Raw genomic sequence first — 26,530 nt, 5'->3', positions numbered from 1 at the left:
GCAGAGGATGTCGAAGAAGCTGCGTTGAAGCAAATCAGGTGGGAAGCGAGCTGAGCGTGATGGTTTCTGTACTTCTTGCAGACACGAGCGAGGTGCAGGAGCAGCTGAGCAGCCATTGTCAATTGCATCGGGGAACGCACATGTCAGTTGCTATCATGGAATTATTCCACGAGACAGAGGCAGAAAGGTGCTGGTCCAGATTCACAGGGATCAACGGGTCTAGAACTTCTGCACTCGAGATAGACTCTAAGCTTTTAGAACCTGCGGAAAGCCAGTGCACCCTGGGGCTTGAGTAGGAAAGCTACCTAATTATCCGAACCACCATTATAGATCTTTTCAGCGTGGGCAAGCACTGTGGGGTAGACGTCGTTCACAGCGTCTGAGCCCATCCAACAGTCCAGGTGTCCATAGCCTGGAAACACCTCCCGTTCGTAACCTCTCTGTCCGAAAGTCGTCGTCATCGTGGTGTAGGACTTATCGGTGTTCTCCGGAGTATAGACGACATTGTCAGCACCTGAGATGAACAAAATGGGAATTCCTCTGAGACGCTGAAGATTTGCCGGCGTGACGAGCGATTCCAGAATGTTGTTGGTCACATAACCGTGCGTCCCCTGGTACATGAGTTGGTTGAGCGCGTTCATACTGGTACCGCCGAGGAACTTGGAGAGGTTGTCGTGGGTCGCAGCGTTCAAACGTTTATGAGACCATAGTCTGGTCCTGTTTAGCACACTATACAGCTTTGAGGAGTTTGGCCAACATACCTTCCGAAAACGAGCTCAGACCTGTGGCAGACAACGCTATTGCACAGTTCTCGAGGCGACCCGACGGGATATAGTCGAACTACCTGGTTCAGCAGGCGCTGGATCAAAGAATCGTGCTCCGTGGAAATGCACGAGAACCAACTTCCTGCCAGCAATTTGTAGACCCGAGTAAGGGAGACGGGCATAGACGCTTTGAGCTTGTTGACAGTTCCAAAAATTGGGTTGAAGAAAACCTGTGAAGCCGTTAAACCTCGAATCCAACTTGCCTTTATTGTACCATCGAGCAACCCGGCCGATAATGCGACTGAGCCAGCACAGTGAGCCACGGTATAGATGGGTTCTTCAGAGCCTTGGATGCGGTGTATCTCTTCAAAAGCCGCTTGAATGTCAAGTCTCGCATCGTACGTGGTGAATCCCTTCTGAGCGTTGGGCGTCTTGCCTGTGCGATGAGTGACGCAGAATACTTCGTAGCCTGCTGCTTGAAAATACTCTACGGCATTCACATCAATCGTAGGGAGAGCAAATATCTGGTGGTCCACAGAAGCACCAGGGATCAGAAGCACTCTGCGCCCACCTGACGATGGATTTTTGGGAGCCCAACGCTGGAGAGTAGACACGACCTTGTCCACCGATGTGATTTTTCTGGTCTCGATTGGCGGCTTCTTATTCACTTCATAGCCGTGGTAGGTCGTTGTGGGAAACTGCATGATGCCCAAGGGGCCCAAGAAATTGGCCAAGACCTGTTTGGTAAAGAAGGTCAGAAACTTGCCGGTGGAGAATGCCTTTGAGAGCATGGTCGGGCCATGCGGTGTGAATGTCGACAGCTCAGACACGAAATCTTGTGGCTCGATGTGCAAGGTGCCTCTACCAATGGTTTGACCTTCTTTAGTGAGTGTGACATAGAGTGTGGAAGTGGCCTTCCATGTCTGCCAAGGTCGAAATGCAATGGATCGATCCACGACCTTGTAGCCATGGAAATGGATCACTTCACCCCTCGTGGAGATCATGTCAAAGTCGTATGTCAGATTTGTGGTGTCTGGCGTTCGTTTATCCTCGTTGAACAGATTGAAATCGCCGCGCAGCACCATGAAAGGCGATCCTGGGAGACCAGCACAAGTGAAAGTGCCTGTAAGCATTGCAGGATGGTCGGATCGTCCGATCACTAGGGAGGTCAGTCATGGTCATATAGAACCATGGGGAAAGCTTACATTCGTCCGTGTCCCACGCGTGACAGCTGAGGAAGAACCTTGCAGTGCTACCGGCTGCTCGAGCTGCATCTGTGGCCACCGCGAAATCAGATGTCACGTTCCCCGTGTCTACTTGATCTTCAGTGTTGATGTAGCCAGTCATGACTTCGGTGAACTCGATGCCTTCTGCTTCTGACTCCATCGCCATGTGAACAATTCTCTCTGCTTTGTAAAGCTCTTTGCTCATGGGTTTCCAATGTGTTGGCGTGTCAAACAAGTCCAAAGTCCCTACGGGCGTGTCAGCTCACTCGAGTCTTCTGACAGGGCGGTTCCTTACCATTTTGTGTAGCAAGATCGATCGTTAGATTCTCGCGTTTGGCCGCTGCTTCAACAGAACGTTCCGCAAGTGCACTGATGGTCGCAAATGGATTGACGCCAAGGGCAGTGGGGAGGATGGCTGCGTCCATAACTACAATTCCGTTGTGGACGTCTTTTCCTGGTCCTTTGAATAGCTGACCAAACTGGTCTACTGCGCCATTGACTCCGGTACCGTCGTTAGACATTGTCGCTCCACCCATGATATGAACAGTGATCTCGGGTAGGGTTAGTGTGAGCTTGAGAGATGCCGGGGAATGCCATACCTCTTGTTGGCCCAGCGCTGCAAAGAAAGGGGAATTGACATACGTTCCTCCTACAGCGTTGGTTGCTTTGGCAAGAATTCCGTTGAGATACTGCACATGGTCACTTCTTCCCACTCCAAGGAAGGTCAATGTTGGCCTGTCATTCTCTCCCATTTTCATTACTGCTTGGTTACTGTCATGGGACATGATGAGATAGGTTTGCGACTTCTCCAGACTGCCCATTGGAGCATATGGGTAGATCCGGCTCTGCTGACGAGCGAGAAAGTGCATCAGCTGGTCTTTCAATGGGTATGGTTTGGGGATGATCTTTCCGGGCAGCGATTCCAGCATTGCTTGAAGAACAGGGACAAGTGCCTGCGGAATGGCCCCCTCTTCGATGACAAAGCCATCAAGCGGATTCTGCTGCTCACGGCAATCGATCACTCCAACAATCGTGGGGCCAATGGGTTTATCAGGGTCTGGAGAGACTCTCCCGAGCCCGTTTGCCTCGTAATTGGTATTGTACCTGTCCCTGTCAGTCTTTCCACAGAGCCAGATTTGAGCGATGCTGCAAACCCAAAAGCAAGTATATCTCCGTTTCCGCTCATATCTTTGCCGACTCGCGAGCTCATTTTCATGCCTAGGGCTTTGCTTCGGAGAAGGATCTCAGTAGTTCCCAGGGCTCCAGCACCCATGAAAACAAATTTCTTCGCGTGTACCCACATAAGATCGTTGTAGATGTTGTTCTTGAAGAGGCCCCGCTTGCTGCCGTGCCATGCGAAGAAGACTAGGTAGCCGTCTTGCGTGGGATGCTTCTTGATGTAGCGAGCTTCGCATTCACAAAAGCTTCCTAGGTCAGCACAGACATTGTGAATTCAGAATGAAGGAATGGATTTACATCTCAGCGCCCCAATTCCAGGCGTCACTCAGGTATGTGACAAGGGTCGTTGACTTGCTACCATCATTGACACCGGTACAGTCCATGCCCGTGAGTGCGCTGGCTTGCATTTGCTATACTTGGTTAATAGGTCTAGAAAGTATTGGAACGTGGTGCAACTTACAACGCCAGCATTGTTTGGGCCATTCTCGAATCTCGTTGTCTGCGGAACTCGATAGAAATGCTTTGATAGCCCTAGGAGCTCTGCCTGTTTCTTCAAAAGCTCAAGCTTCAACAAAGGAGGGAAGTCTTCAGGGTATCGTTCCGGCTGCAGCATGTGAGCCGCACGCTCGTAATCTGACGGATGTAGTCAGCCACGAGGACTTGATAATCCGAAGGAGACGAACAATCGTCCAAAGCACCAGGCTGTCTTAGATCTTTCGGCCATTCTGGTAGGCTCATAGCCCCTGGGTCGGCTTTTAGGAAGACGTTTGCGTTCAAAAGGCTCGTTCCTCCGAGACCTTACAAGAGCAGTCAGCAGCCGCAGATCGACGTTGCTCAGAGTAAGCAGACCACTTGCGACGAATGCATTCTGCCCGGCGCCCATGACCAGCTGGTAAAGCTTCGTCGGGTCTCCTATCTGTACTGGCTTTCCCGGGTTGTCCCCTGGGGCAAAAAGACCAGAGACACTGATCTCTGGTGCAGCTTCGGCAAGATTCGAAGGGTACTCTCCGGCTGCAGATAGTTAGTAGGCGTCTGAAACGTTCCCAGATACCCAGACTTACGCCACCTTTCTTTTCCACGCTCGAGCACGCACACAGACTGGCCGGCACGTGCCATTCTCGATGCCGCAACACCGCCACCATACCCTGACCCAATCACGACGACATCATAAGTATGGCGTAAGAGCTCCACGGGGCGCGAGATCCGGGGAAACCGGTTGCCTTCATTGTAGTCCCTCGCCTCAAGCTTAGACTGGGACCTTGGCAACGGCCCACCAGGCTCGGTAACACCAACTTGATATGGGGGTACCTGATAAGAAGGAGAGTGGGATAGAGTGGACGAGGTGGCATTTGAACTTGAATCACTGGTAGTTTTGTGCTCGATGCCTGTCTCGGAGACCTTCTGAAGTTCCTGGTCCATGGCGATGAGGCACAGAGCCAGCAAGAATACGAGCTTGAGGGGAAATGAAATTGAAGGGGGAGGTCACGGGCATCTCTTCGCCGTGAAGTGCTCAGGGTATATATCATGCAGGACTACTTAGGGACCATGTCTTGAGTACAAGGCCCAGACCACTGAGCGATCCATAAGCACACAGTCGTTCAATCTCATGGGAAAACTGAGTGGGGTATCACAACAGTTGTCCATGGCGCGAAAGTCAGTATGACAGGCAACCCGCGACATGTGAAAATCATGCAAGGAAAGGGACATGCCTCGCGGCATGAAGGGGCGCAGCTGAACCACCATCAGAGGAGACGCGATACGAGGAACCAGGGACGAAGTCTCACAGAGCTGAAGAGATGAGGCGGGTTCGGACCGGAAAAACATGCCACCGTAGCCCCGCATCATCTCGCTTTCTACGGCCACCCAAATACGACACAACCAAGCACACCGAGTGCAGCAAACTGCACCAGGGCTACATCTGCGTCATGCCGTGTGACACTCCAATACGAACGGTGGCTGATCTGCTTCAGCTGAATCGAGACTATGTTTTGAAGCTCATGATGTTTGCATATTGACATGTGCAATTTCTCTCAGAAGCTGCTTGTCGGTTGCTCAAGCCTCAAGGTCCAGACCATTTCTCGAACCTCATCTTTTCTCACATCCCGCAATCCTTACGCTACGCTTGCACACTAAGGCCCCAACAATTACCGGATTGTGCAGGCTTCCCGTGAAAGAGAAAAAGTTCGCAATGCCACTCAAGGTCATATTCCTGATGGCGGATGACGGCCATGACCCCACGGGTACGGTCGGCCCTCCCCGCAATATCAGTTATTCTCGTTGCTCACTGCCCTCATCTAGAAACTGCTATTCCGTGGAAGGTCTTCCAGGATGCCGGCTTCGATATCCATTTCGCCACCGAAGATGGCAATACACCCAAGTGCGATGAGAAAATGCTCTCTGGCTGGACCGGAGCCTTGCTCGGGGCGAACAAGGCCGCAAAAGGGGCGTACCAAGATTTGTCAAGCACGTGTAAAGCGTTCAAGAAGCCTCTGGCCTGGAAGGACCCCGCGTTCAGCCTAGACAACTACGATCTTGTCTTCCTTCCCGGCGGCCACGAGAAGAGCGTTAGGCAGATCATGGACTCGACACGCGTCCATGCACTGCTCGCCAGCTACTTCCCCAAGACGAGAAAGCCGTCTCCAAAGTCCCTGGTGGCGATCTGCCACGGCGTCCAGGTATTGGCCATGGCTTCAACGAGTGATGGGAAAAGCGTGATGCATGATGCCATCACCACCGCTTTGCCGGCCTATATGGAGGAGAGCATTTATCACGCCACCAAACTGTTCCTCGGCGCCTACTACAAAACCTACGGGGCTGGCACTGACTCTGTGGAGGAAGTTGTGAAGAAGAGGCTGGACGACAGGGCACAATTCAAGAACAGCAAGAGCCCAAGCCCGTAAGTCTGAATGGACGATTTCTAACTTCTTGGTGCTGACCTGGGCAGTTTTGTTGTTGAGGATCCCAACTATAATTACTTGTCGGCGAGGTTTCCGCCCGATTCAGAAGCACTTGCGAAGCGGGCTGTGAGTCTGGTAAGAGAGGTTGCGCAATCTACCTGACCTGACAAGCACGAGGCTTTGTCCAGTCCTCGAATGGTCTTAGCCTCGAGCTATGTCCCGTCCCTGGTGGTCCTGCGCCGCCAACCTCTCGGCTGCGAATTTGACTCTCTGCGCATCTCTCCTTTCTTTGATGGAGTTTATGTTTACTTTGCCGACTTGGATAGATTTCCACAAGTCACTTGCGCTGACCAGCCCTTGTCCCCCAAACAAGCTGAAATTAACGTCATGCTTTGATGAGTGGCGCAGCGCAAAAACAGCGCTGTTCCTGCCGTTTGGGTTTTCGACGACGCGATGGACACCGGGGCTCAGCATTCCGTTCGACAACGCCTTGAGTGTCTGTCCCACCAAGATCGTCGCTGTCTGCGGTTTGGCTCCGCTGTCGATCCATAGGGGCTTCTCATTTGTGGATTTGAACCGATCCAAGACCTCAAGGCCGCCACTGTCACCTATGCAGATGGTCAACAGCCCCAGGTCGGTGTGCCTCTCAGCGAATCCAGTAGCTGGCAGGTACCGAAACAGGCGCAGCAGAGTATAACCCATTTCTTCCTCCGATTCTGGCATTGTCCGACAGCCGTCAAGGATGTCATTCCATATCGATAGATCTAGATCAGACCACCGCGTAATATCACATAGAATGCGCCACAACAGAAGTGCTCCTTCTTGCCAAGCTCTAGCGGCATTATCCTCGAGGGTCCGTAAGAGAGGCAACCGCGGTGATGACACCCTTGACTCCTTGTCGGTCGAGTGAATGCGACAGCGAAAGGTGATATAGTCCTTCTCATTGGGGACAGTGTAGAAGCCGAACTCCGTCCCCGCTTTGGAGGGATACAGGTCCGCCTTTTCCTGGTCCGGAAGATCGAAGAACCGTGCGGAGCTCTCGAACAGGTCTGTAACTGTGCTCGACAGGGTCTCCGGCAGCGGGAGCGATAGCCAGCCTTGCCGTGCGAGATGGAGCAGTTGCTCCTTCGACAGCAGCGGAGGGGGTCCTGGGGGCGGAGAAGATACGAAGTCGTCCTCGTCGCCCATGACGGACGCGGCGCACCGGAAAGATAGAATCACAATGCCTATATCAATAAGTGAAAAAGGAGCAATAAGATGGATTTATGCTTTCTCTCTCTGTACGATTATGGTGTTGTTGGTTTGAGATGCATGCCGATGTTCGTGTTTGATGGTTATGCCAAAGAGCATGCCAAAGAGGATGCCAAAGAGGACGCCAAGGGTCAGATCCGCTAATGATCACGAACAAAGTGACTTGGAGGGCAGACCGCGTAATAAGCTACTTTTCAGGGACTTGATTGGTTATAGCCAGGGCCAAACAACCGACGCGCGTTAAACAATACGCATTAAAAACACGCAAATTAGCTATTGCCAACCAAGAACATTCATCCTGTTGGCACCAAAGGCCAAGGCTTCTGTATACTTCGAGGAAGAGAGCCCAATCACGACGTAGACGAAGTTCCACCAAGGCCAATGTACACTGCACGTCGATATCATGACACCGACAAACAGCAGGAGAACGATTATGATTAACGAATCGTCAATGTTTTCTTATCTTAGGAATGACGATGAAGTGTATTGCAATGGGGACTGCGCCTGCAGCACGAGAATGGGACCGACAATATAACAGATATACTACCATCCAGTGATCTCTTTCAGCCCACAATGCCGTCACAGCTTGACTCTACGGGACCAAGTCAAGAGTCTTACAACTTCATGTTCCAGACCATACCCTACGAGGTCTCAGAGCCGGTGATGTGTAAGTCATTCTCCGCAAACTTTCCAGACGACGACGACGAAGGCATTTCACTTCGAACGAAATCGGGTCTCTATCGTGTTGTAATTCTTTCGATCTATGCATGGCATAGCCACCCGCAAGTACTCTAGGCTAACGCTTTATGCCTTCGCAGACTCGCCGCAATTCGTAAATGCAGCATAAAATCCTTCCCTGCATTCTTCGGGTGCTTGAAAACTGGCTATTGTGGTCACGATGAAGAACAGAAAATTTATTCTTGTCTTTTGGTACACAATTCCGGTGCGAGATACGAATAGTGCGGATGAGAAAAATTGCAGTACATTACTACTCGTCTTATATTGTTGGTAGAAAATATCCCGCCGTCGCTCGGGATGGGTTTCCATGAGGTCACTTCTTGCGGTCCGCTTCCCCAACCATATCGTAGTATACTTAGCCATGGGAGTGGAAGTCAGACCACCATCCCGCCCGTACCGTGGTTCCCGTTTAGACATTAGTGAGGTCTTTTCCACCTGATAACATGATGAAATCGCGCTCACGTACTGTATGGAGCTACGTCACAGGTATCCGATGCTTGCACACTTTGATCAATTTAAATGGAACTGCTAACGCTCGCACAAAATGGATCTAGAATCTGCATTTTCTAGAATTTACGCTTGTGTTCACCCTATCGAGGATGCCGACTACATTGACATCTGTGAAAGCGTTTCAGCGCCTCGACTCGCGGGGCAAGCCCACCGTGCAAGTCGAGGTGGAAACCAAAGACGGAAAATTCCGTGCCATCGTGCCGTCGGGCGCATCTAAAGGAGACTATGAAGCGATTGAGTTGCGCGACGGCGGTGACGCATACAGAGGAGCTGGGGTTCAGCAAGCCGTGCAGAACGTGCGAGAGATTATCGGTCCTGCGCTCCTAGGTCGGCAGTTTGATCTGGAAATGGGACTAAAAGAGATCGACAACTTTATGATTGAGTTGGATGGCTCTCCCGATAAGAGTGACTTAGGTGCAAATGCCATTCTTGGTGTCAGCATGGCTTGTGCCAGAGCATGTGCTGCCGCGAAGGTAAACCGACAAAGATTTGAAAGACTTTCAAGTAGACTGCTGACGAGTCATTGGCTAGAAAGTCCCATTGTACGAGTTTCTGGCCCGCCAGATTCAATCGTCACCCCGACCTTACGTCGTTCCGGTGCCTTTCTTCAATGTTCTCAATGGTGGTGTCCACTCGGGGAATACAATGGCTTTTCAAGAGTTTATGATCGCGCCGACAGGTGCCAACTCCATCACTCAGGGTATCCAATGGGCGAGCGAGGTGTATCAGGCATTGAAATCAATCATCATCAAAGAGTTTGGCAAAGTAGCTATTGGTATCGGCGACGAAGGGGGATTCGCGCCGCCCATAACTCAACCCAGTAAAGCGTTGGATCTTATAATCGCCGCCACCAAGGCCGCAGGACATCAAGGGAAGATTAAAATAGGCATTGATCCTGCCTCATCGGAATTCTTTCGCGATGGACACTACGACTTGGGTTTTAAGTCCGACCAGCCAAGGAAACTCGCCAGTACGGAACTGGCAGATTTATACAGGGCTCTCGTCGACAAATATCCAATCATCTTATTGGAAGATCCTTTTGCGCAAGACGATTGGGACTCATGGAAACATTTCCATGCGGTCACAAAGCTCGACAAAGTTGAGTTAGTGGGCGACGACCTCCTAGCGACTAACATCATACGTATAGAGAAAGCCGCGGAAGCTGACGCGTGCGACTCCCTGCTCCTGAAGGTCAACCAGATCGGCACAATCAGTGAAGCTCTGGCAGCGGCAGAAAGGGCGTACGAACTTGGCTGGGCGGTCTTTGTGTCTCATCGTTCTGGGGAGACGACCGACGACTTCATCGCCGATCTTGCAGTGGGCATTGGCTGTGGCCATTTGAAGGCTGGTGCACCCTGTCGGGGCGAGAGAGTGGCCAAGTACAACCGGCTGATGGATATCGAGGATGAATTGCAGGCACGGAAAGTTGGCTTTTCTTACGCAGGGGAGTCGTTTCGGTATGCCTATTCCCAGGCTAAGAGCAAATGATCTTTCGGCAAACTGGGAAATAAATCGATTACAGAAATTGGTCGACCTTCAGGTCTTTGATAAACTCAGGACGTTATGCATCCTGCCCGACAATATGGATAGAGGCTGACCTGGACTATTTGGTTGAAAGAGAAATTAGAGCTGATCTACGCTACTTACTTCGGTAAAAAGAACCATTTATCCAAGTTTTCGTCTGCCGATTGATGTCCATCGACACCTAGAGAATTGCCGGAATCCAACAATCTGTGGCTTTTGTCTCCCCTGACCACACTTATCTCCTCTGCAAACGCCTCGCCGTTGATCAGCTTTTCCCATGCTTTTTCGCATTCCTGGACTATTGACATGGCATAACTAATAGCTCGTCAGTGCTTTTGTTTTTTTGTTGGGGTGGCGGTCACGAAAGGGACAAAGGAATTTCTGGTGTCTTAACGGGAAGAAGCTCACTCTTGATCTCGAAACTCTTCATTCAAGGCGAGCGTATTGGGCTTCTTCCCGTCGGGAACCTTGTAGAACTTGAACCATTCCCGGGTTGCCTCCAGGAGACCCGGAAAATGCTGTTGTACATCTGTGATGCTGTTTAATTTGCTTGCACAAGGATCGTTGATATCGATAACGACGATTTTCCAGTCTGTCGCACCTTCGTCCAGAAGAGCCATTACTCCAAGAACCTTGACACGCTTGATCTGGCCAGTGTAGGCGATCCGTTCGCCGATTTCAAGGGCATCAAGAGGATCGTTGTCACCGGGGTGCTTGGTATCTGGATGTACGTGGGAGGGGTCTTCCCAAGTCTAGTGGCGTCAATGCTTCGAAATTTTCAGGTGCTAAGCTGGAGAAGCCGACACTTACTCCTGGAAGAGCACCATAGTTCCAGATATAGCCTTTATAAGGAAACAGGTTTCGTACGAAGCGGGCTTTGCCATCCTTAATGTCCTGCTTTATCGGGTTGAAGGCTTCATTCCTGGAAATCTGTTCTCATTATTGTCAGTGGCTGGTCCAAATATCTATGTGGCTTGCTCGGGCGAGCAATTTGAGTCTATACGACGCACCTCGAACTTGGCGTTGGACCACCGAGGTATTTCTACCACCATGTTCAAGACCTGTTTGTCATCATCACCATACAACGGTACGTCGTGCCAGATCGAAAGGGTTGATCCATTACTCTCGAAATATAACCGATATTCCAACGAGTCTGGAGTACCCACCGCTCTGGTAGTATAACGATCTGAATGTGGTTTACTCATATCGATTGAGAGCGTACAAACACAGTAACCAAAAGCTGAGGAGGAGAACATGGCGAATTTCTCTTTCGAGCAATCTTATGCCACCGAATGTGGTGACATCACATTGGCGTCCTCCGACTCAGCCAGGCGAGTTCATTTCCCGGGCCTGGCTACCCGGACCTGGCTACCCGGACCGCGCGGAAACGTAACTTAGTCTCATAAACTCATGATACTCATCAGGTGAGCATGGTTTCCTTACTCGAAGTCGAGCAAACTCGACACTCCAACCGTTATTATATCTCCTCCGCAGTCAACTCGTTACTCTAAAATAGTATAGAATGTCGTATATCTATGAATGCCCTTCCAGCATACTTATGTATGCTAGAATTACGCCAAGACCACATCGGAACAAGTTGGTTGCAAAGGAGATACTAAGTTAAATATCATCTCTTCGAGCATTATTCCCACCTTTCAACTGTCAAAAACGATAATTTTGGAAATAGGGAAACGGTGTACAAAGCAGAATCATGTGGGAGAAACTCCGTGCTTTCTTCAAACGCGATCGATCATCGCAGCCGTCAAAACATCGGCGTCAATCGGACCCGCTTGGAAATCTAAGTGAAGTCGCAGCGCCTGCGGCTATTGAGAATCGAAGCGACTCCGCCATCTATCACCACCACACTCTAGAAGAAGATCTTGAACGAAGTCTACGGGGCGAAGACATTGATGCCGAGACTCCAGAAGATGAGATTCTCTTTTGCCCCCACACTCTTGAAGAGAATCTGGAGCTCGCGAAGGAGCATTCTCAGGAAAGGAAAAGGCAGTCACAGGAACTTCGCCGTCTCCCTTCTGACCGTCACCGTGCTCAAAGCTCTGGGGAATAACTTGAAATTGATCGAGCTTAACAAGACTGTGCCGTGAGACGGCGGGAACAACAAAGGTCACACGGTTCTTTTACGATGGTATGGCATGCAGTGGCGAGTGAGGGCGGATACTTTACCGGTACAGAATAAGGACGGTCTTGGGACTTCCTCAAAGAAAGCATTGTCCTTGCACATGGCGTTTCAGTTGGTCACAGTTGGGATCCATCTAGATGAGATGTAAATAAGGCTGCCTAATTGACTTCTTTGAGTCACAGACACCTCTTCTATGTCAAGTGACCATCCCATGCCATCGTTGAGATTTACACCGGCACCGCTTCGCCAATGGCCAGCGAAGCGTGGTATGGTTAACGGACACCGTATCTGCCGACTCCAATTCACAGCGATTAACAACAGCGAATCTGTCAATAGCTGACAGAATATCAGGGAACTCTGATAGGCTATCCTTATCTACTATAGTGTCTAATAATCGGCCACAACTGGTGCGATATTCCGTCTTTTTGCTTAACAGGTAAGGATTGAGGCACTAATTATTCAATTATTCCTGATACAGAATTCCTCAGCGGTATTCACGTCCTGGACGTCTTCTGCCTCATCTTAAATCATACATAGCGCAATTGCATTTCCCAAAATTCGACAATGTCTTAAAAGATCTCAAATTAGGAAATGGATATTTCCCAACGTGGACCTCCCAATAGTAACACCAACAGCAGTCGCATCATTCCCAGTCGAGCGTGTCTCTTTCGGATAACCCTCTAGTCCCATCGATATCGCTCTCGACTGGAACTGAGCCGGCGCTTCGAATATTCTCCCGGAGTTGTGTCTATCGCACTTGGCAGAGACGCTGGCTCTGCCTGGACGCTTTCACGCCTCACCTCTCTTGAGGGAACACGGTACAATCCTTCTCGGTGCTTTCCGCTATCCTCAGATAGCCTTTCACTAGCAGCAGTAGTACTTTCTCGCTCAAGGTCACCCTCCTCCATCTCTTCAACTTCAATCTCTCCTTCTTCCGCCTTTTCCAGCTCTGGGTTATCGTCAACACGAACGAATGTTGCGCCAGGGGCCCACCAGTGCAGCGGATACCGACGGCGCCCGACATTGTTGATGATCAAAGCCCATCCGAGCATGATAAGGGATGAGGCCAGAACAGTGGGTAGATATCGCCAGGATAGCGTTACCACTTGCGTTTCAACCGCAGCGTTGAGACCTGTAGCACCAGCGCTGCGCAATAATTAGTACCCGTTTGATCCCTCTTCGAGGGGCACTTACGGAGGATGGGCGGTTCCCGTGATCAACATCGCAAGGAGCGAAGTTGCCATTGAGAGGCCTCCATTGATAAAGGTCGATGGGTGGAAGTTCGTATTGTCAAGGTAGCCTTGATAACTCCCATTTAAAACGAATAGCCTGGTGATGGCGGTTCCAACAAAGGCCGAGATGAAATGACCCAAGACGAAATTCCGAGGTTGTGCTACTGGGGACTCGATAACTCCGAAAAGCAGAACGGCCGACGCACCAAAAGACGTGATGATAGTTGGCGTGTGATAGGTGTCGCGAAAAGCCGTGCTAGTCGACATGATTGCCTCGATGAGAAGGATACCACCGAAAGCGCCAATCCAGGCAAAAATCCAAACTTCAAGCCGGAGTGGGATTTTCTTCAACCATGTGAAAGGCGGAAATGGCAAAGGCTCATATGGAGGCTCAGCGTCTGGTGGTCGATAACCCGTGAACCGGGTGATAATGAGTGGCAGACCGGCCCTGTAATCCTTCCGGAACTTGATATTATGAAGGAAACTCCGTGCTCTCTTTTGGATGGGCCGTCTCTTCCCATTTCTATTTGCCTGCTGCATCTTAATATATGGTATTGACTGTGATGAATCCTTAGGTCTTTCTTGCTTCTGTACTGTGAAGTCATCTACTCTGAAGACGGGTAACAGGGCTTGTTATACCTTGCCTTATGCTCGTTCAACGGGATCGTCCAAAAGTCCTCCAGACTCCCATAGATCAGAACAAACGTGGTCGTCATTGTCAGAAACTGACGCAGATTCTTTTTTTCACGCATGAGTGGAGAGCCTTGTTGCCAGCGACATAACAGTCTACCTCGGATCGTCCGGGCAGAACGGTTCAGTCTTAATTTGAGGCGTATTCTTACGAGGAGAGCTTGTTAGTGATGCAAATTTGGCAGAGATTATGTCACAAATATGCCGACCTCAGTGGATTTTGATGTTCTACGAGACACTGCCGGACACTAGCTGGTACAATGACGGGACTCTGCTTCTCCCATCTTCAAACTGTGTATTTCTCAATCTTCTGAAACAGTGGCCAAAAAGAGTGACGTCCTCAGCAATTTCTGATTGTCTTTCATGTAACAACACAGCTGCCGAAGCCACTGCCGGTATCCCTTTGCTGGCTAGCGCTCTGTCAAATGATAGACAGGCAACGCTACTCATAATGTAAGCGCAACTTTCCCATGCCGCCTCCTGTCCAGGTCACCAGTAGTAATCGTTGTTGCCCTCATCACAAGGCAAGATCGCCACACTATCAGGGGAAATTGCTTGGTAAAATCCTTCACCAGCAGAGGCTTGAAACCTGGGTTGAGTAAGTCCTGTCACGTGGATCAGACGCCTCAGGCCACGACAGTAGCTGACGGGGCCGAACAGATCAAGAACAAGAAAGTGACTTCATCTCAGACACACACGGAGCGGTAGAGGAAGTTGTACAAATCTCCGATCCATATACAGCGCCTCAGAATACCACAATAAAAAGCAACAATGAAAGCCATATTTTGGTTACAGATCAAGAACAGAACTTATCAAATGCCCACCAAACCGGCGCCTGACACAGAGCCTCAAATTCGCTAGACGGAGGACAACGAAACGGCCAAGTCGGAGCGTCACAAGACTTTGCAGCACAACAATGCCCTCTTTCGTAACCACTCATTGAGTGACAGTGCACGGCAGCATGAAAGCGGACTCGATGCCGAAGAAGGAGTGAGGCAAAGCGCTGAGTCCCAATCATCTTCGAAATATGATTGTGGATGCTTCTCTCACGTCTTGTCAAGGCGAAGACTGAACATGAGGTATCTACGCCTGGAGAAACACCCTAAGAAAATGAGGATCCAGAAACTGAACATCCCAAGAAGATATGATGGCATGCACAGTGCTGCTCAATCAGTCAACCCAATTATCCACCACATGCCTCCATCTCTGAGCCAATGATTATGCGAAGTCATCGCATCCTCTCATGAACTGTGGTGATAATACTGTATCTTGTCCACATGACAGACCGTATGACGTGAACATGACATGCTATTCTCCAATCTAGGCGCAGTCAAAGTCCCAGAAAAACAGGACTTCCTTCCCGTAAGAGCCGGACGGAACAGATTGGGTGAAAAGATCGTCGCCCTTCATGACCGTGGAGCAACGGTGAACTCGACCATTTGGTCATACGGCGTCCTTTCTGACCGTCGTCGGGAACCACCCTGTCTTTCGCGAATGTTGCATGTCACCTGAACAGTCTACGCTCGATCATCGCTTGAGGCTTGAGGCAGGTTTCGATCTCTGCAAATCGCAGAATGATATATGACGATGGCTACTAGTGATGGCGGTGCTGTGAATGAACTTGATCCTGGGATCACCGATGGAATGTTACTTTGGTTGTGGGCGCCTTCACAAGATTCGGCAATTCACTCGTTCGCCATGCCTTGGCTGTTCGTCCTATTCGAGTCCGACGCAAACACCCCTGGAAGAGCACGTAGTCCGGGTCTATTCTCCACGTGGATCACAGTCAGTCCTGAAGTTATGATAAAGTCGGGAATAGGAAGAAGTCTGGCATCGGAAAGTAGAAATCTCAAAGATCCACTCCAGGTATTCTACCTCAGCTTTTGTCCTATAGGAAGACTGAATTCAGTCAATGTAGATCCTGATTTCATAATTAACTTTCCAGGGTTTAATACAGTTTGCGGGGTCTTTCTAAATCTGTCGTTCTGATCGACGGGCCACGCTAAAGCTAACAAAAATCTGGAATTTCAAGAATGGATGTAACGGTTGGGACGGGAAAGCTCGAACAAATTCCACAGGGATATCCGCCATTTCCGCTACTCCCGGGGAAAGGGCAACTCGGTGGTCAAGGTCACTCAAGAATACTAAGGGCGCACTCCTGAGTTTTGAACTGCCAGAATATGGGGAAAATGCTTGGGCATTTGCCATTTGCAGTGATAGACAGATTCAGAGATAACTGGTTGATCATTTACCAAAGACGTCAAGGACGACCGGAAATAGTCATGCCAACCATTTCCACTCATGAGGGGGAAGAGGTCAACTGAACCCAGGAGGAAATATATAGAAGCCCCTGGGCTACTTGTAGTATGCTTTTAATTTGAGCCTCTCGATCTTCCTCGCAGCCCGCTTTGCTCTTCTAAACGACGTGGCAATATTTCAGCAGCTATACTCGAACAACATGGCGACAGATGGCCAATGGTCCGATGGCGTTACCAACGGCAACCAAAACCGCGACCCGGTTGAAGGGAGCAAAGCGACTGACATGCAAAATGAGTATTTGACTCGTTACCAGACCGCTTCCAGCGTGGTCATCCCCAGAGAAGTCTTCGAGTCAATGTACCTTTCTCCATATACACAGAGACTAGGGCATCTACGCAGCACGTTTGGAAACCCAACGCCTATGTAAGTTATACGTGCTGCAACACGCGTTCCATTGCATTTGTATCCACTAACAGGTAATTACAGGCCATTGATGGGTTTCTTGATCGCGTCTATGCCGCTGGGATGTAACCTGATGGGCTGGCGAGGTTCCGGTGGTGACGGAGCAGCTATAATGTGAGTACAAATATACTGTTTCCTGCGATTGGGTATGCTCCATCCACCCTTATACTAATCACGACTTATATCGGCAGCGGACTGTTTTTTTTCTTCGGTGGAATGCTCCAAATCCTGGGATGTGTCTTAGAATGGATCATCGGCAACACCTTTCCATTCGTCGTTTTCGCTTGCTACGGTGAGTACCACCGCTGGATACACCCATTGATCCTGCGTATGAATACTGACGGCCAGGATTCCAAGGTGCCTTCTGGCTGGCAATGGGAGTAACACTCCAGCCCGCTTTCAACGCACAAGCCTACTACGCCTCAAAGCCTGGGGGTACTGAACAGTTTTACTCGAGCTTTTGTGAGTATATCTATCTGTCCCGGTCACAGAGACTCACTGATGAAATTATCTATTTAGCGTTCTTCTGGATGGTTATGGCCCTTGTCACCTTCTTCTTCCTCATTGCTTCCTTCCGAACCAACATCACATTCGTTCTGGTCTTTCTCTTCATCGATCTCGCTTTTATCATGCTGATGGCCACGTATTGGTCGGCGGCTGAAGGAAAGACGGCAGTTTCTGGAAAGTGTCAAAAGGTGAGTTCACCGGGTACCCTTTGCGGATCTCGCCATATAAGTTCAGCCAGAAGCCTATCCTGTTCTTCAACCTTGCTTTTTCTCCTGATTGATATTTTCGTTCACGAAGAAAGTTCTGACATATGTGACAAGGCTGCTGGAGCGTTCATATTTGTCTTTTGTATATTCGGCTGGTATCTGTTTTTCACAATGATGCTCCTCGCTGTGGATTTTCCGCTCCGGCTTCCAACGGGTGATTTGAGTACGAAATTCAAGGGCGCATCCGAAAGAAAGAAGCCAGAGCCTAAGGCGTAGCCATAGGCCTACAGGTCATTCCATGATGTCGGAAGTTCGCATCAACACAAGTTTCGTGGGTTATTTTTACGGTCTTTTGCACGAAAGCAGATTAGGCCATGGGGTCTTGTTTCATGACCGGCAACAACATCAACCTTCAGTCTCTTACTGAAAGGGTTCTTTTACATAGGGGTATTTGACTGTCTGTTCGGTATTCAGTCTGTTGTCGGACCTTGTTTACAGCGAGGATGTGCTACTTCGGACGGGAAACGTTACCATTAACACGGCGCCCGATTTTGTTCCGCTTGTGGTGAACAACCGGCTTAGGGGGTTTACGCCTCACGGTCTATTTTATTAATAGCTAGTACCAAACAACCGATTCGCGTTAAACAATACGCATTAAAAACATGCAAATTAGCTATTGCCAACCAGAAACATCGCCTTTCTCCTCAAAATCGCCATCAACATCCTGTTGGCACCAAAGGCCAAGGCTTCGCTTTCGTTGATGTATACTCCGAGGAGGAGAGCCCAATCACGATGTACACGAAGTTCGACCAAGGCTGATGTACACTGCATGCAGGAATCATGCCACCGACAAACAGCAGGAGGACGATTATGATTAACGACAGGAAACAGTGATCCCGTGTATATCCCCCGCACCCTGACGGCCTCGTTACGATGCAGCAATTCTTTAACCAGCAGGTATGTGGGCGGTGCTGTGACTTTCTTAAGCATTCCAACCCCCCTATGAATCTTTACAATCAATACAATCCTCAATCGATAGGTACAAGAGCGCTGCTGTCGACGCACAGAGAAACTGTCCCAACAGTCAATCAAACGTGACGTTTGACGCACTCAGTCGAGTCGTCACTCTGTGTGTATACAACTGCTCAACTGTACAGCAAGTGGCTTAATGACTGCCTTGGACCCCCCTTTATGTACCATATGTACACCAGCGGCGTTCCGGCACATTACTCTTTCCTGGGTCTGAAACCTTCAAGGTCTAACCTTTTGACCACCGAATCCAACGTGTCTTGGATTCTTACCCATTAAGAGCTGCCAATACCTTTTTCACTTTCTCAAAGACGATGACCAAATATCCCAGTTTTGAGAAAAGGAGGCGGCTTTTCGGTGGAGTAGCCGTACAACCTCATCCATTGCTCAATAGTCTTGATGCGTCCCGGATGAATCCTATCCAGCCTGTCATAGTCCTTTGTCCACAGTCCCTTATTGCCGCCGCTTTCCTGCCAGATAGTATACCACGGAACGAGTTGGCCAGCCATTGTCTTCAGCGTCGGATCGTCAAACCCCGGGGATCCAGCAAGGCCTATTTTCGTCTTGGGCCACGTCTTGGCCGTTTCCAAAAGGTCCAACGGCTGATAGCGAGCTGGCTCCCCCGTTACGGCGGTGAAAGCAGCGGCAACCATTTCACCACTCACGTGGGCCATGGCGACGCTGAGCAAGTCGCCTTGGAACTCCGTCGGGTGCTCGAAAATGTAACGAGCGTACCAGGCGAGATCACGTAGCGGCACAAAAGGAATAGCGCCGTTTGGACCGATCGGCATCTTGAATATGTAAGTGCCGTCTTCTCCCTTTGTGGGAGCCCAGTTGCCCAAGAAGGACTCTGGGTAAGGGCCACTCTCAAGGATACTCCAGTTCATCTTGTTCGTTGGTTGACTTCTCAAATACTCTGGAGTATAGCATGAATGAGCGCGACAGAGACCTATAAAGTCGATACACAGAAAACAACTCACCGCAGACTTTAGCCTTACCGTCCACAAAAGGGACGCGGTACTTTGGATTGAACCCCGACCTTTTGGACACATAAGGTAGTGAGCTGTAGACGAAATGAGTCACACCGGCCCAGTATGCGATTTCGTACATCCGAATCCCCCAGTATAGTTCAGCCTTTTCACCGATTGCAAAGCCGTTGGTGTTGACAAAACAGGCATCAACACCCTGCAAGGCCGAAATGAGGGTATCCTCGTCGTAACAGTCTCCCTCCGCCAGCGTAACAGCAGAGAGAGACGCGAGAGAGAGACACTCTTCCGATCTGGTGTTTCGCGACAAGAGCTTGACATGGAAGGATTCGTTCTTGGCAAGCTCGCGCACGACGGCGGAGTTTTGCACTCCTGCGCCGCCGAGGACAAGTATGGTCTTGGTCTCAGGCATGATGATGATGGCTTGAAATAAGGAGGAAGAGAGCAGTCGAGAGGAGGGCGCACCCAAGAAAAGGTAAGAACACCGGAGAGGAAAGGGGGGGCCCTCTTTTATCCTCAAAAAGGGCGCCGCCCACACAAAGCATTTCCTACTAATATTTTGTTGATTATAATTTCTTTTCACTAATTATTTGCTGATTAATTCCTGGTCGCTGGCCCATTTATGTGACACATATCGCATAGCTCGGTCCAAACAACGCAAGGGCTCGACAAAACCCCTTCCCATTCGAGCGTTGAAGGAATCACCCATCAGTAACGACGTCGGTTTAACTCGCCCGAAGAGTGATTTGTTCCTACACAGCCTGTAAGGATTTCTTTAACGAATTATCAGCGGGAACACGAATTCCTTAGCTGTTGATTGCCGAGGCGGCTGCAATACAATGTATAGTTGGAGGAGTGGTGGTGGTGGTGGTTGTGACTGTTTTCAGTTTGTTTACCCTTCCACCTGGTTATAACAGTAGCCGAGTACGGGAGGGAGGAAAAGTCCTATCAAGCTAGGGCTATAGTTCAAAGATATAAGGAAATAATCACTACAATCCTTGCCAATAGTATTCATTCTCTTCCAGCACTGGGCGGGCTTGCAATCCGCCGTGTGACAATGGTGCTTCATTTCCTCTTCTCTCCGGTTGGCGAAAATCTCGATCGCTGGCGAATGCGCTCGCCGTACTTGTACAACAAGACGGGAACGGCGGCAAGCAGGACTCCCAAACCTCCTATCAGAGAACCACCACCTCCAACCCCCAATCTGTCGTACATGTACTGGGTGAAAAGAGGCGATGCCGCCCCGCCGGCGGCCTGCGTAGAATGCTGGTCAGCCTTCATGATCAAAGTCATCTTGAAAGAGTCGACCTACCCGACAAACTGTGTTGACTGCTATCGCACTTGCCGCATACACAAGGTAGCAATCAATTAGATAGCAAAGACATGAAACAAACAACATCGTCATCGCCAACACGAGAGATGCCGCTGCAAGGGTAACGACGACCCAGGGCACTCCGTTGTACGCCCCACACCAGGCAAACCAGAACATGGAGATAGGGAGCAGGATGCCAGCAACAATCGTGACTGGTAGCCGGTCTTCTGGGACGCGTTGCCAACCTGCGAGCGTCTTCTTCCTCTCCCACAACGATTGACAACAGATGACACTGCCACCTAGGCAGCTGCCAAGAATGACACTGAGGAGAGGGAGCTCACCGACCCCACTGTTCCAGCCTCGCTTTTGTTGAAAGACCACAGGGAAGATCACAAATAGCATATATAACAGCGCGTAAGCCACCGTCGTATAAACAGCGAAGAGGAAAGAAATTGGATCGAACAAGATAATCCAAGGTCGAATGAGAGCCACCCGAAGTATAGCTCTCAGCGTACGGCCACTAGCCTCCGCGGCCGTCATCACGTTTTCGTAGCCAGGGGTCTTGTTGCGTCTTGCCCGACGTGCTTTAGCCAGTAGTATGGTCGGTGGATGGGTTTCGGGGAGCGAGAGCAAAAATGGATATGTCCCTCCAGCGAGCCAAAGAAGAACGTAGAAGCTCCATCGCCAGTTGAGTTTCAGTTGGAGAAAGCCTGAGATGACCGGACCAAGGGCGGGCCCTGCCAGGGTGATGACCGCAAAAAGTGCCAGGCCGATTCCGCGCTCAGCGGGATCCAGAATATCAGCCATCACGCCAGGTGAAACTGACAACGTGCTGCTGACGAAGGAGCCGGTGAGGAATCTTCCGACCAATAGTCCCGCAAAGTTGGGCGTAAAAGCGCATAAAAAGTTGAACGCGAGGTACAGAGAGAAGGAGATCAAGAAGACCACGCGTCGACCGTAGAATTCGCTCAGCGGGCCCCAGATCAGTGGCCCGAAACAGTATCCTAACAAGAAGAGCGTAATGACGAGCCCCGATGCCTCTACAGAGACGTTCAGCTCTTCTGCAATACTCTGGTCATGTTAGCCATCAAAAAAGGTGTTGTAGATACTCAGAGAGCGCCTCACCTCGAGACATCCTGTTGGGCTTGACGAAGCAAAAGTCGCGTTGAGCGCAAGCATCAACGAAGCTATCACGATGTACCAGCGGCGTACTGCCGACCAATTTTTGGGATTTTCAACATCGTCCGATGTGAAGTCAACGTGGCCATCTTCGTTCAGAAAAAGGCTTTCAGGCCTCTTCGACCAAGAGGTTACTGTAAAGTGACGGACGATGAGGCTGAGGGGTTCTTTCATTTCGCTTTGAGTGAACTTTGAAGGAAAATCCTATGAGGAACGTTTCAATTTGTGATGTGAGATCGCAGCGCGTCTGCCGTAGCTGAAAAACTTGGTGCTCCAGGATCTGATCCAGAATTATCTATGTTGAGGGTCGAGGGCAACCCGCGAACCTACCCGCTACTATGAGCATTTCGCAATTTGCTTCAATTACCAGCTTGCAGTCTTCATCTCGCCCACTAATCAACCTGCGATCACCTCGGCAAATCCTGGTCTTCAAGGACGCTTGAGCTGCGCCGGTTTACAAGCTGGCTATGTCGGAACGTCGATGGAGCTCCCATGACCGCGACTGCGGACTAGAATTGATTCCCATGTACCGAGTACGTGACTGCCGGATTCGTCAGGTAAAATGCCGGGAGAATAGGGGTAGCGGTTCGACGCTGCTTTTAGATGTCGGACGACGTTGGACCCCAGACGTATTACTAATGTGTACTCATCTACCGCCGGCTATTGCTCCTCTTCGTGATAGCTGCTTTAGTATTGAATCATTGCTAGCCTCATTTGATCTAGCGAGATTACTTTGGAGCCAGCTTGGATAGTTGCGAGGTTACCACGATGCCCTCTTCTTTCAATAGGCTTCAATACTGTTGTCGACGTCGCTCATCAACGGTTCCAGTATTTGTGGATTAGTCCATATTAATAATTCCTAGCTACTCTGCCCGGCGCTGTACACGTCACGAGATTCACGGGTCTTTGCAGAAGCCCTCCAAGTTCGAGCCTTCCACCCAACGTTTGACGTGGAGCTGGATCACAGTATCACCCTTGACGTTAGTTTTGTCACTCAGTATTCATTGGCGGCGAAGACATATCCTAAGTCCAAACCCCGTAAGACGGCTATTCGGATGTAAAATCTATCGAAATTTGTCCGCCCAACCTTGTCCATCTCAATTCGAGCTACATAAGACCGGTGCCCTCTATAACAAGTAACGGCCTCGCTTGAGCAGTACTTTGTTCGGTCCTATATCAAACGAAGATGGCGTGAATGGGAAAATGGTACACCACACCATTCCATCATCATGTCTACCCTCTGATCGATCCACGAAGACAAGAGTTCTCGGATACGTGGTTTAGGATAATGCGTTCTGTATCCTTGGGTCGCAGGACATATTGGTAAGTTCATAGTACAACCGGTTCAACAGGTTCACTTACCACCTGAATCGACCGGGTAATTGGATCAGTGCTGGGGCATTGACTGAATTGTAGTAAAACAAAGTTTATGTCCTTGAGGGACTACATTCTCGGCAGCCCAACTCGACTGCAAACGTGAACCAGTCCCCCTTAGGATGTTGACTAGTAGCCCTCAGGCAAGGACGCAGTTCAGATCTCCTCCGATTCATGCGCGACAACCCCTAGTCCCCCATTAATCCCAGCAGATACCTGCTCGTCACCACATCCATAACAGCGTACGAGTAAGCCACACAAACCCACAACCGTCTAGCTTTGCTCAGGAACAACCTAAGTGGTGTCTTCAGCGAGGGCAATCGAGATGTCGTCTAGGGCCAGTGCATCGCCCTCGGAGTTTATGAAGATATCAATATCAATAGGGTTCAGGCCGTCTCCACCGGTCCACGTGAATGTGTATGTGAACTCCTGCCAGTCAGATGTTCCGACGTTTTGAGGGTAGAACATTGGACTGAAACCAACGCCGGTCACAATCTGGATGTATACATCGTCGACATTTTCGCCGGCACAAAGTCCTAGGCCGGCGCCCCCGGAGCAGTCCCCAATGGCCCACAAGGTAATTGTGTAGGTCGCTCCTGCGCAGAAATCGGGAGATTGTGCGATTCGAACCTCGATTGGATCTGACTGGGAACTGATGACTTCGCTGGAAAAAGGCAAGCATTTATTAGCACATCTTGGGACGAAGGGAAGAAAAAGGTCGACAACGGCATAAGAAGCCAGTTTACTTACAAGTAATTGTTGCCGGAATGTGGTACGAAGGTGCCGCTGCCAGCTTCTCCAACAAATTCGTCCACAGAATATCCAAAGTTCGAATATACCCAAGGAGAGATGGATGTATCGCTGTCCTCGAATCCACCGTTTGCAAGGCTAGGCGTTGGGCAACTAGGGGGAGGAGTAGTCGCACTCGTTGTGGTCGTGGTTGTGGTTGTGGTCGTGGTTGTTGTAGTTGTGGTGGTCGTAGTCGAAGTAGTAGTCGAACTTGTGGTCGAGAGCGAGGTTGTCGTTGTCGTGGGACTTGTACTAGTGGAGGAAGTGGAAGTCGTAGGAGGCGCCGCTGGTGACGTCGTCGTCGAGGTCAGGGTTGTTGACTGCGTGGTGCTGGTCGGAACATTGGAAGAACTGGTGCTTGTAGACGGCTCTAAAGTGCTGGTTGAAGCTGTTGACGAGATGCTTGGGCTACTCGTGGTTGTCGGAGACGTAGTCACTGTGGTGGTGTGGCTCGGGCTGGAGCTAGTCTTCGAGGGTAAGGTCCCATGAGAAGTAGTCGTTGGAGGAATGGGTGAACTTGGCCAACCTGGAGATCCTGTTGCTGGCCAGCCTGGCTGGTTCCCAGGAGGCCCGGGCTGGGGGGATCCCGGATTACCAGGCCAACCTGGTGAATTGCCTCCCGGAGGTCCAGGCTGGGGAAGTTCAGGAGGACCGGGCCAGCTGGGCGAGTCGCCTCCAGCAAAGCCTGGAGCAGAAGGTTCATTTTCTCCTGTTTGTCCTGGGGAAGAGAACCCGGGGAGGCCGCCGAAGAGATCAGGAAGAGCTAGACTCTGAACTCCCAGAGCGAAAAGAGTGAGTCGGAGAATGTTGGTAGAAACCATGGCTGGCTAGAATGTGAGAGGGATAGAACGAGCGAAGTAGAAGATCCGGGAAGTTCAAAAGAATGACACCGGTGAAGAAAACCAAAGATTGCAAGTGCTGCTGAGAGATGCAGGAAGGAGAGAATGACGGTTCCAAAAGATCAACTCATGAGGGTTCCGTTTTCATAATGAAGCATGAGTGCCCGGCACGGGGTGCAAAGAGTGGGCGGGCTCTGCGCCGGTAAAACACGTCGATCCTCGACGGCCACCTAGCTGACAGACCGCCCGTCATTTGGCGTGCCACCTCCTGATCATGTAGGAATATGTAATTATGTGCGAGCTATCTATTACCAATTCTGGCTTGTTGGCGGAAACCCCAGGTCCCCCATTTGAGGAAGGGATACGCCAACTAAGGAAGACGTTAGACTAGGTGACTAGATACCGTCAAGGCTCGGCCAGGTGGAGTCGCATCAAGCTTTTTAGGGAACCTTAATCTCGCGTCGATTCCCGGTTCGGGATGCCACATGCCCAAGCGCTAGACTATCCTTGCGAGATTGTCGGTTTCTATCCAAGCTACGGCGGCCTTTCTGGTACTTCGTGAGGTCCATCTCAAGAATCCCGAGCGCAATATTTTGGCCATGTATTCCGGACACCCATGATACCCAGCGCAATAGAGCAAGAGTCGTCTCTGGTTCAGTTTTGAATACCTGTTCCAGTCGTGCCGCCAGACGCCACCGTGGACTCTACGCCCAAACTCCCAGGCTCTGGCCATGCCTTTCCTGGGATTTCTCCATACCTGATCCTTCTCCAAAATATCGGAGAAGGCCCCCCGAGAATCAACTAGTAGTCTCTAGCGCCAGATCCAGCTCACCTTGAGTACCTGCACGTTTGATTGAGATGAACACCTAATTTACTCCTTGATACATCGGGCGGCAACAAAGGCATCCTCGCCCCAAGTGACACGAAGGATATTGCTCGTAGATGACTCAGGCGGCCACGTGAGACATATTCCCTTACCTGTTCGGCCCTACAAGAGACGTGAGACTTTCGAATGGAATTTTTTCGTCCTCACTTCGACTGTGAGCTCCCCGAAGTAACCACGCTTGTTTCACTGCTCCAATGCACCCAACCGGTGAAGAGATCCAATTCACAGGAAGCTGCGCAGGTGATAAGTGCATAATGGTTATTGCCACGATCGAATTCGGGTTCCCTATCCTGAGCCAGGCGCCGGAAAAAGGAATGGATGGGCTTGTGGCTGCAGAAAATCTGGTTGTCGTTGTTCGAAACACTCTAAGCGGCGACCCTGCCTCACTGTCATTGCCCCGGGGAAGACGCTGAGCCTCTCATGAAGTTCTGCAATGCCTGGCGATGCCACACTGGCCTCCGAAAATACAGCGTGGGCATTTTACACGGAAATCTCAAATGGTCACGATTCCGAGGGACTTCAGTCTTCAGCCATGAGCAGTGGAATGATCG

General features: G+C 50.3%; 11 protein-coding genes across 11 annotated transcripts; 4 read left to right on the top strand and 7 right to left on the bottom strand.

Annotated features, from left to right (window-relative positions):
- Window positions 1–305: 305 nt before the first annotated feature.
- Z520_03481 (uncharacterized protein) lies at window positions 306–4,588 on the bottom strand (the record flags this gene model as incomplete). The annotated part of the gene is made up of 11 exons (XM_016773991.1): window positions 306–711; window positions 762–1,923; window positions 1,970–2,236; window positions 2,286–2,541; window positions 2,590–3,094; window positions 3,145–3,414; window positions 3,467–3,579; window positions 3,630–3,802; window positions 3,853–3,966; window positions 4,019–4,180; window positions 4,231–4,588. The coding sequence occupies 11 exons, from the start codon at window positions 4,586–4,588 to the stop codon at window positions 306–308; spliced, it is 3,786 nt and encodes a 1,261-aa protein (XP_016634937.1).
- Window positions 4,589–5,357: 769 nt separating this feature from the next.
- On the top strand, window positions 5,358–6,228 carry Z520_03480 (uncharacterized protein; the record flags this gene model as incomplete). The annotated part of the gene is made up of 3 exons (XM_016773990.1): window positions 5,358–5,409; window positions 5,468–6,065; window positions 6,114–6,228. The coding sequence occupies 3 exons, from the start codon at window positions 5,358–5,360 to the stop codon at window positions 6,226–6,228; spliced, it is 765 nt and encodes a 254-aa protein (XP_016634936.1).
- A 39-nt stretch (window positions 6,229–6,267) lies between these two features.
- On the bottom strand, window positions 6,268–7,254 carry Z520_03479 (uncharacterized protein; the record flags this gene model as incomplete). The annotated part of the gene is made up of 1 exon (XM_016773989.1): window positions 6,268–7,254. The coding sequence occupies one exon, from the start codon at window positions 7,252–7,254 to the stop codon at window positions 6,268–6,270; it is 987 nt and encodes a 328-aa protein (XP_016634935.1).
- Window positions 7,255–8,654: 1,400 nt separating this feature from the next.
- On the top strand, window positions 8,655–10,053 carry Z520_03478 (uncharacterized protein; the record flags this gene model as incomplete). The annotated part of the gene is made up of 2 exons (XM_016773988.1): window positions 8,655–9,038; window positions 9,097–10,053. The coding sequence occupies 2 exons, from the start codon at window positions 8,655–8,657 to the stop codon at window positions 10,051–10,053; spliced, it is 1,341 nt and encodes a 446-aa protein (XP_016634934.1).
- A 155-nt stretch (window positions 10,054–10,208) lies between these two features.
- Window positions 10,209–11,294, bottom strand: Z520_03477 (uncharacterized protein; the record flags this gene model as incomplete). Its single annotated transcript, XM_016773987.1, has 4 exons — window positions 10,209–10,404; window positions 10,498–10,841; window positions 10,900–11,019; window positions 11,100–11,294. 4 exons carry the CDS (start codon window positions 11,292–11,294, stop codon window positions 10,209–10,211), a joined length of 855 nt encoding a protein of 284 aa, XP_016634933.1.
- A 506-nt stretch (window positions 11,295–11,800) lies between these two features.
- Window positions 11,801–12,157, top strand: Z520_03476 (uncharacterized protein; the record flags this gene model as incomplete). Its single annotated transcript, XM_016773986.1, has 1 exon — window positions 11,801–12,157. One exon carries the CDS (start codon window positions 11,801–11,803, stop codon window positions 12,155–12,157), a length of 357 nt encoding a protein of 118 aa, XP_016634932.1.
- A 752-nt stretch (window positions 12,158–12,909) lies between these two features.
- Z520_03475 (uncharacterized protein) lies at window positions 12,910–14,001 on the bottom strand (the record flags this gene model as incomplete). Its single annotated transcript, XM_016773985.1, has 2 exons — window positions 12,910–13,375; window positions 13,424–14,001. The coding sequence occupies 2 exons, from the start codon at window positions 13,999–14,001 to the stop codon at window positions 12,910–12,912; spliced, it is 1,044 nt and encodes a 347-aa protein (XP_016634931.1).
- Window positions 14,002–16,609: 2,608 nt separating this feature from the next.
- Window positions 16,610–17,861, top strand: Z520_03474 (uncharacterized protein; the record flags this gene model as incomplete). Its single annotated transcript, XM_016773984.1, has 6 exons — window positions 16,610–16,833; window positions 16,897–16,986; window positions 17,064–17,164; window positions 17,230–17,334; window positions 17,392–17,567; window positions 17,700–17,861. 6 exons carry the CDS (start codon window positions 16,610–16,612, stop codon window positions 17,859–17,861), a joined length of 858 nt encoding a protein of 285 aa, XP_016634930.1.
- A 1,058-nt stretch (window positions 17,862–18,919) lies between these two features.
- Z520_03473 (uncharacterized protein) lies at window positions 18,920–20,012 on the bottom strand (the record flags this gene model as incomplete). The annotated part of the gene is made up of 2 exons (XM_016773983.1): window positions 18,920–19,530; window positions 19,595–20,012. 2 exons carry the CDS (start codon window positions 20,010–20,012, stop codon window positions 18,920–18,922), a joined length of 1,029 nt encoding a protein of 342 aa, XP_016634929.1.
- Window positions 20,013–20,665: 653 nt separating this feature from the next.
- On the bottom strand, window positions 20,666–22,265 carry Z520_03472 (uncharacterized protein; the record flags this gene model as incomplete). The annotated part of the gene is made up of 3 exons (XM_016773982.1): window positions 20,666–20,854; window positions 20,913–21,983; window positions 22,038–22,265. 3 exons carry the CDS (start codon window positions 22,263–22,265, stop codon window positions 20,666–20,668), a joined length of 1,488 nt encoding a protein of 495 aa, XP_016634928.1.
- Window positions 22,266–23,759: 1,494 nt separating this feature from the next.
- Window positions 23,760–25,075, bottom strand: Z520_03471 (uncharacterized protein; the record flags this gene model as incomplete). The annotated part of the gene is made up of 2 exons (XM_016773981.1): window positions 23,760–24,129; window positions 24,216–25,075. 2 exons carry the CDS (start codon window positions 25,073–25,075, stop codon window positions 23,760–23,762), a joined length of 1,230 nt encoding a protein of 409 aa, XP_016634927.1.
- Window positions 25,076–26,530: the final 1,455 nt, after the last annotated feature.

Source organism: Fonsecaea multimorphosa, assembly GCF_000836435.1.
Source record: "Fonsecaea multimorphosa CBS 102226 unplaced genomic scaffold supercont1.5, whole genome shotgun sequence".
Lineage (NCBI taxonomy): Eukaryota > Fungi > Ascomycota > Eurotiomycetes > Chaetothyriales > Herpotrichiellaceae > Fonsecaea > Fonsecaea multimorphosa.
This window is presented reverse-complemented; position numbering and strand designations above follow the sequence as displayed.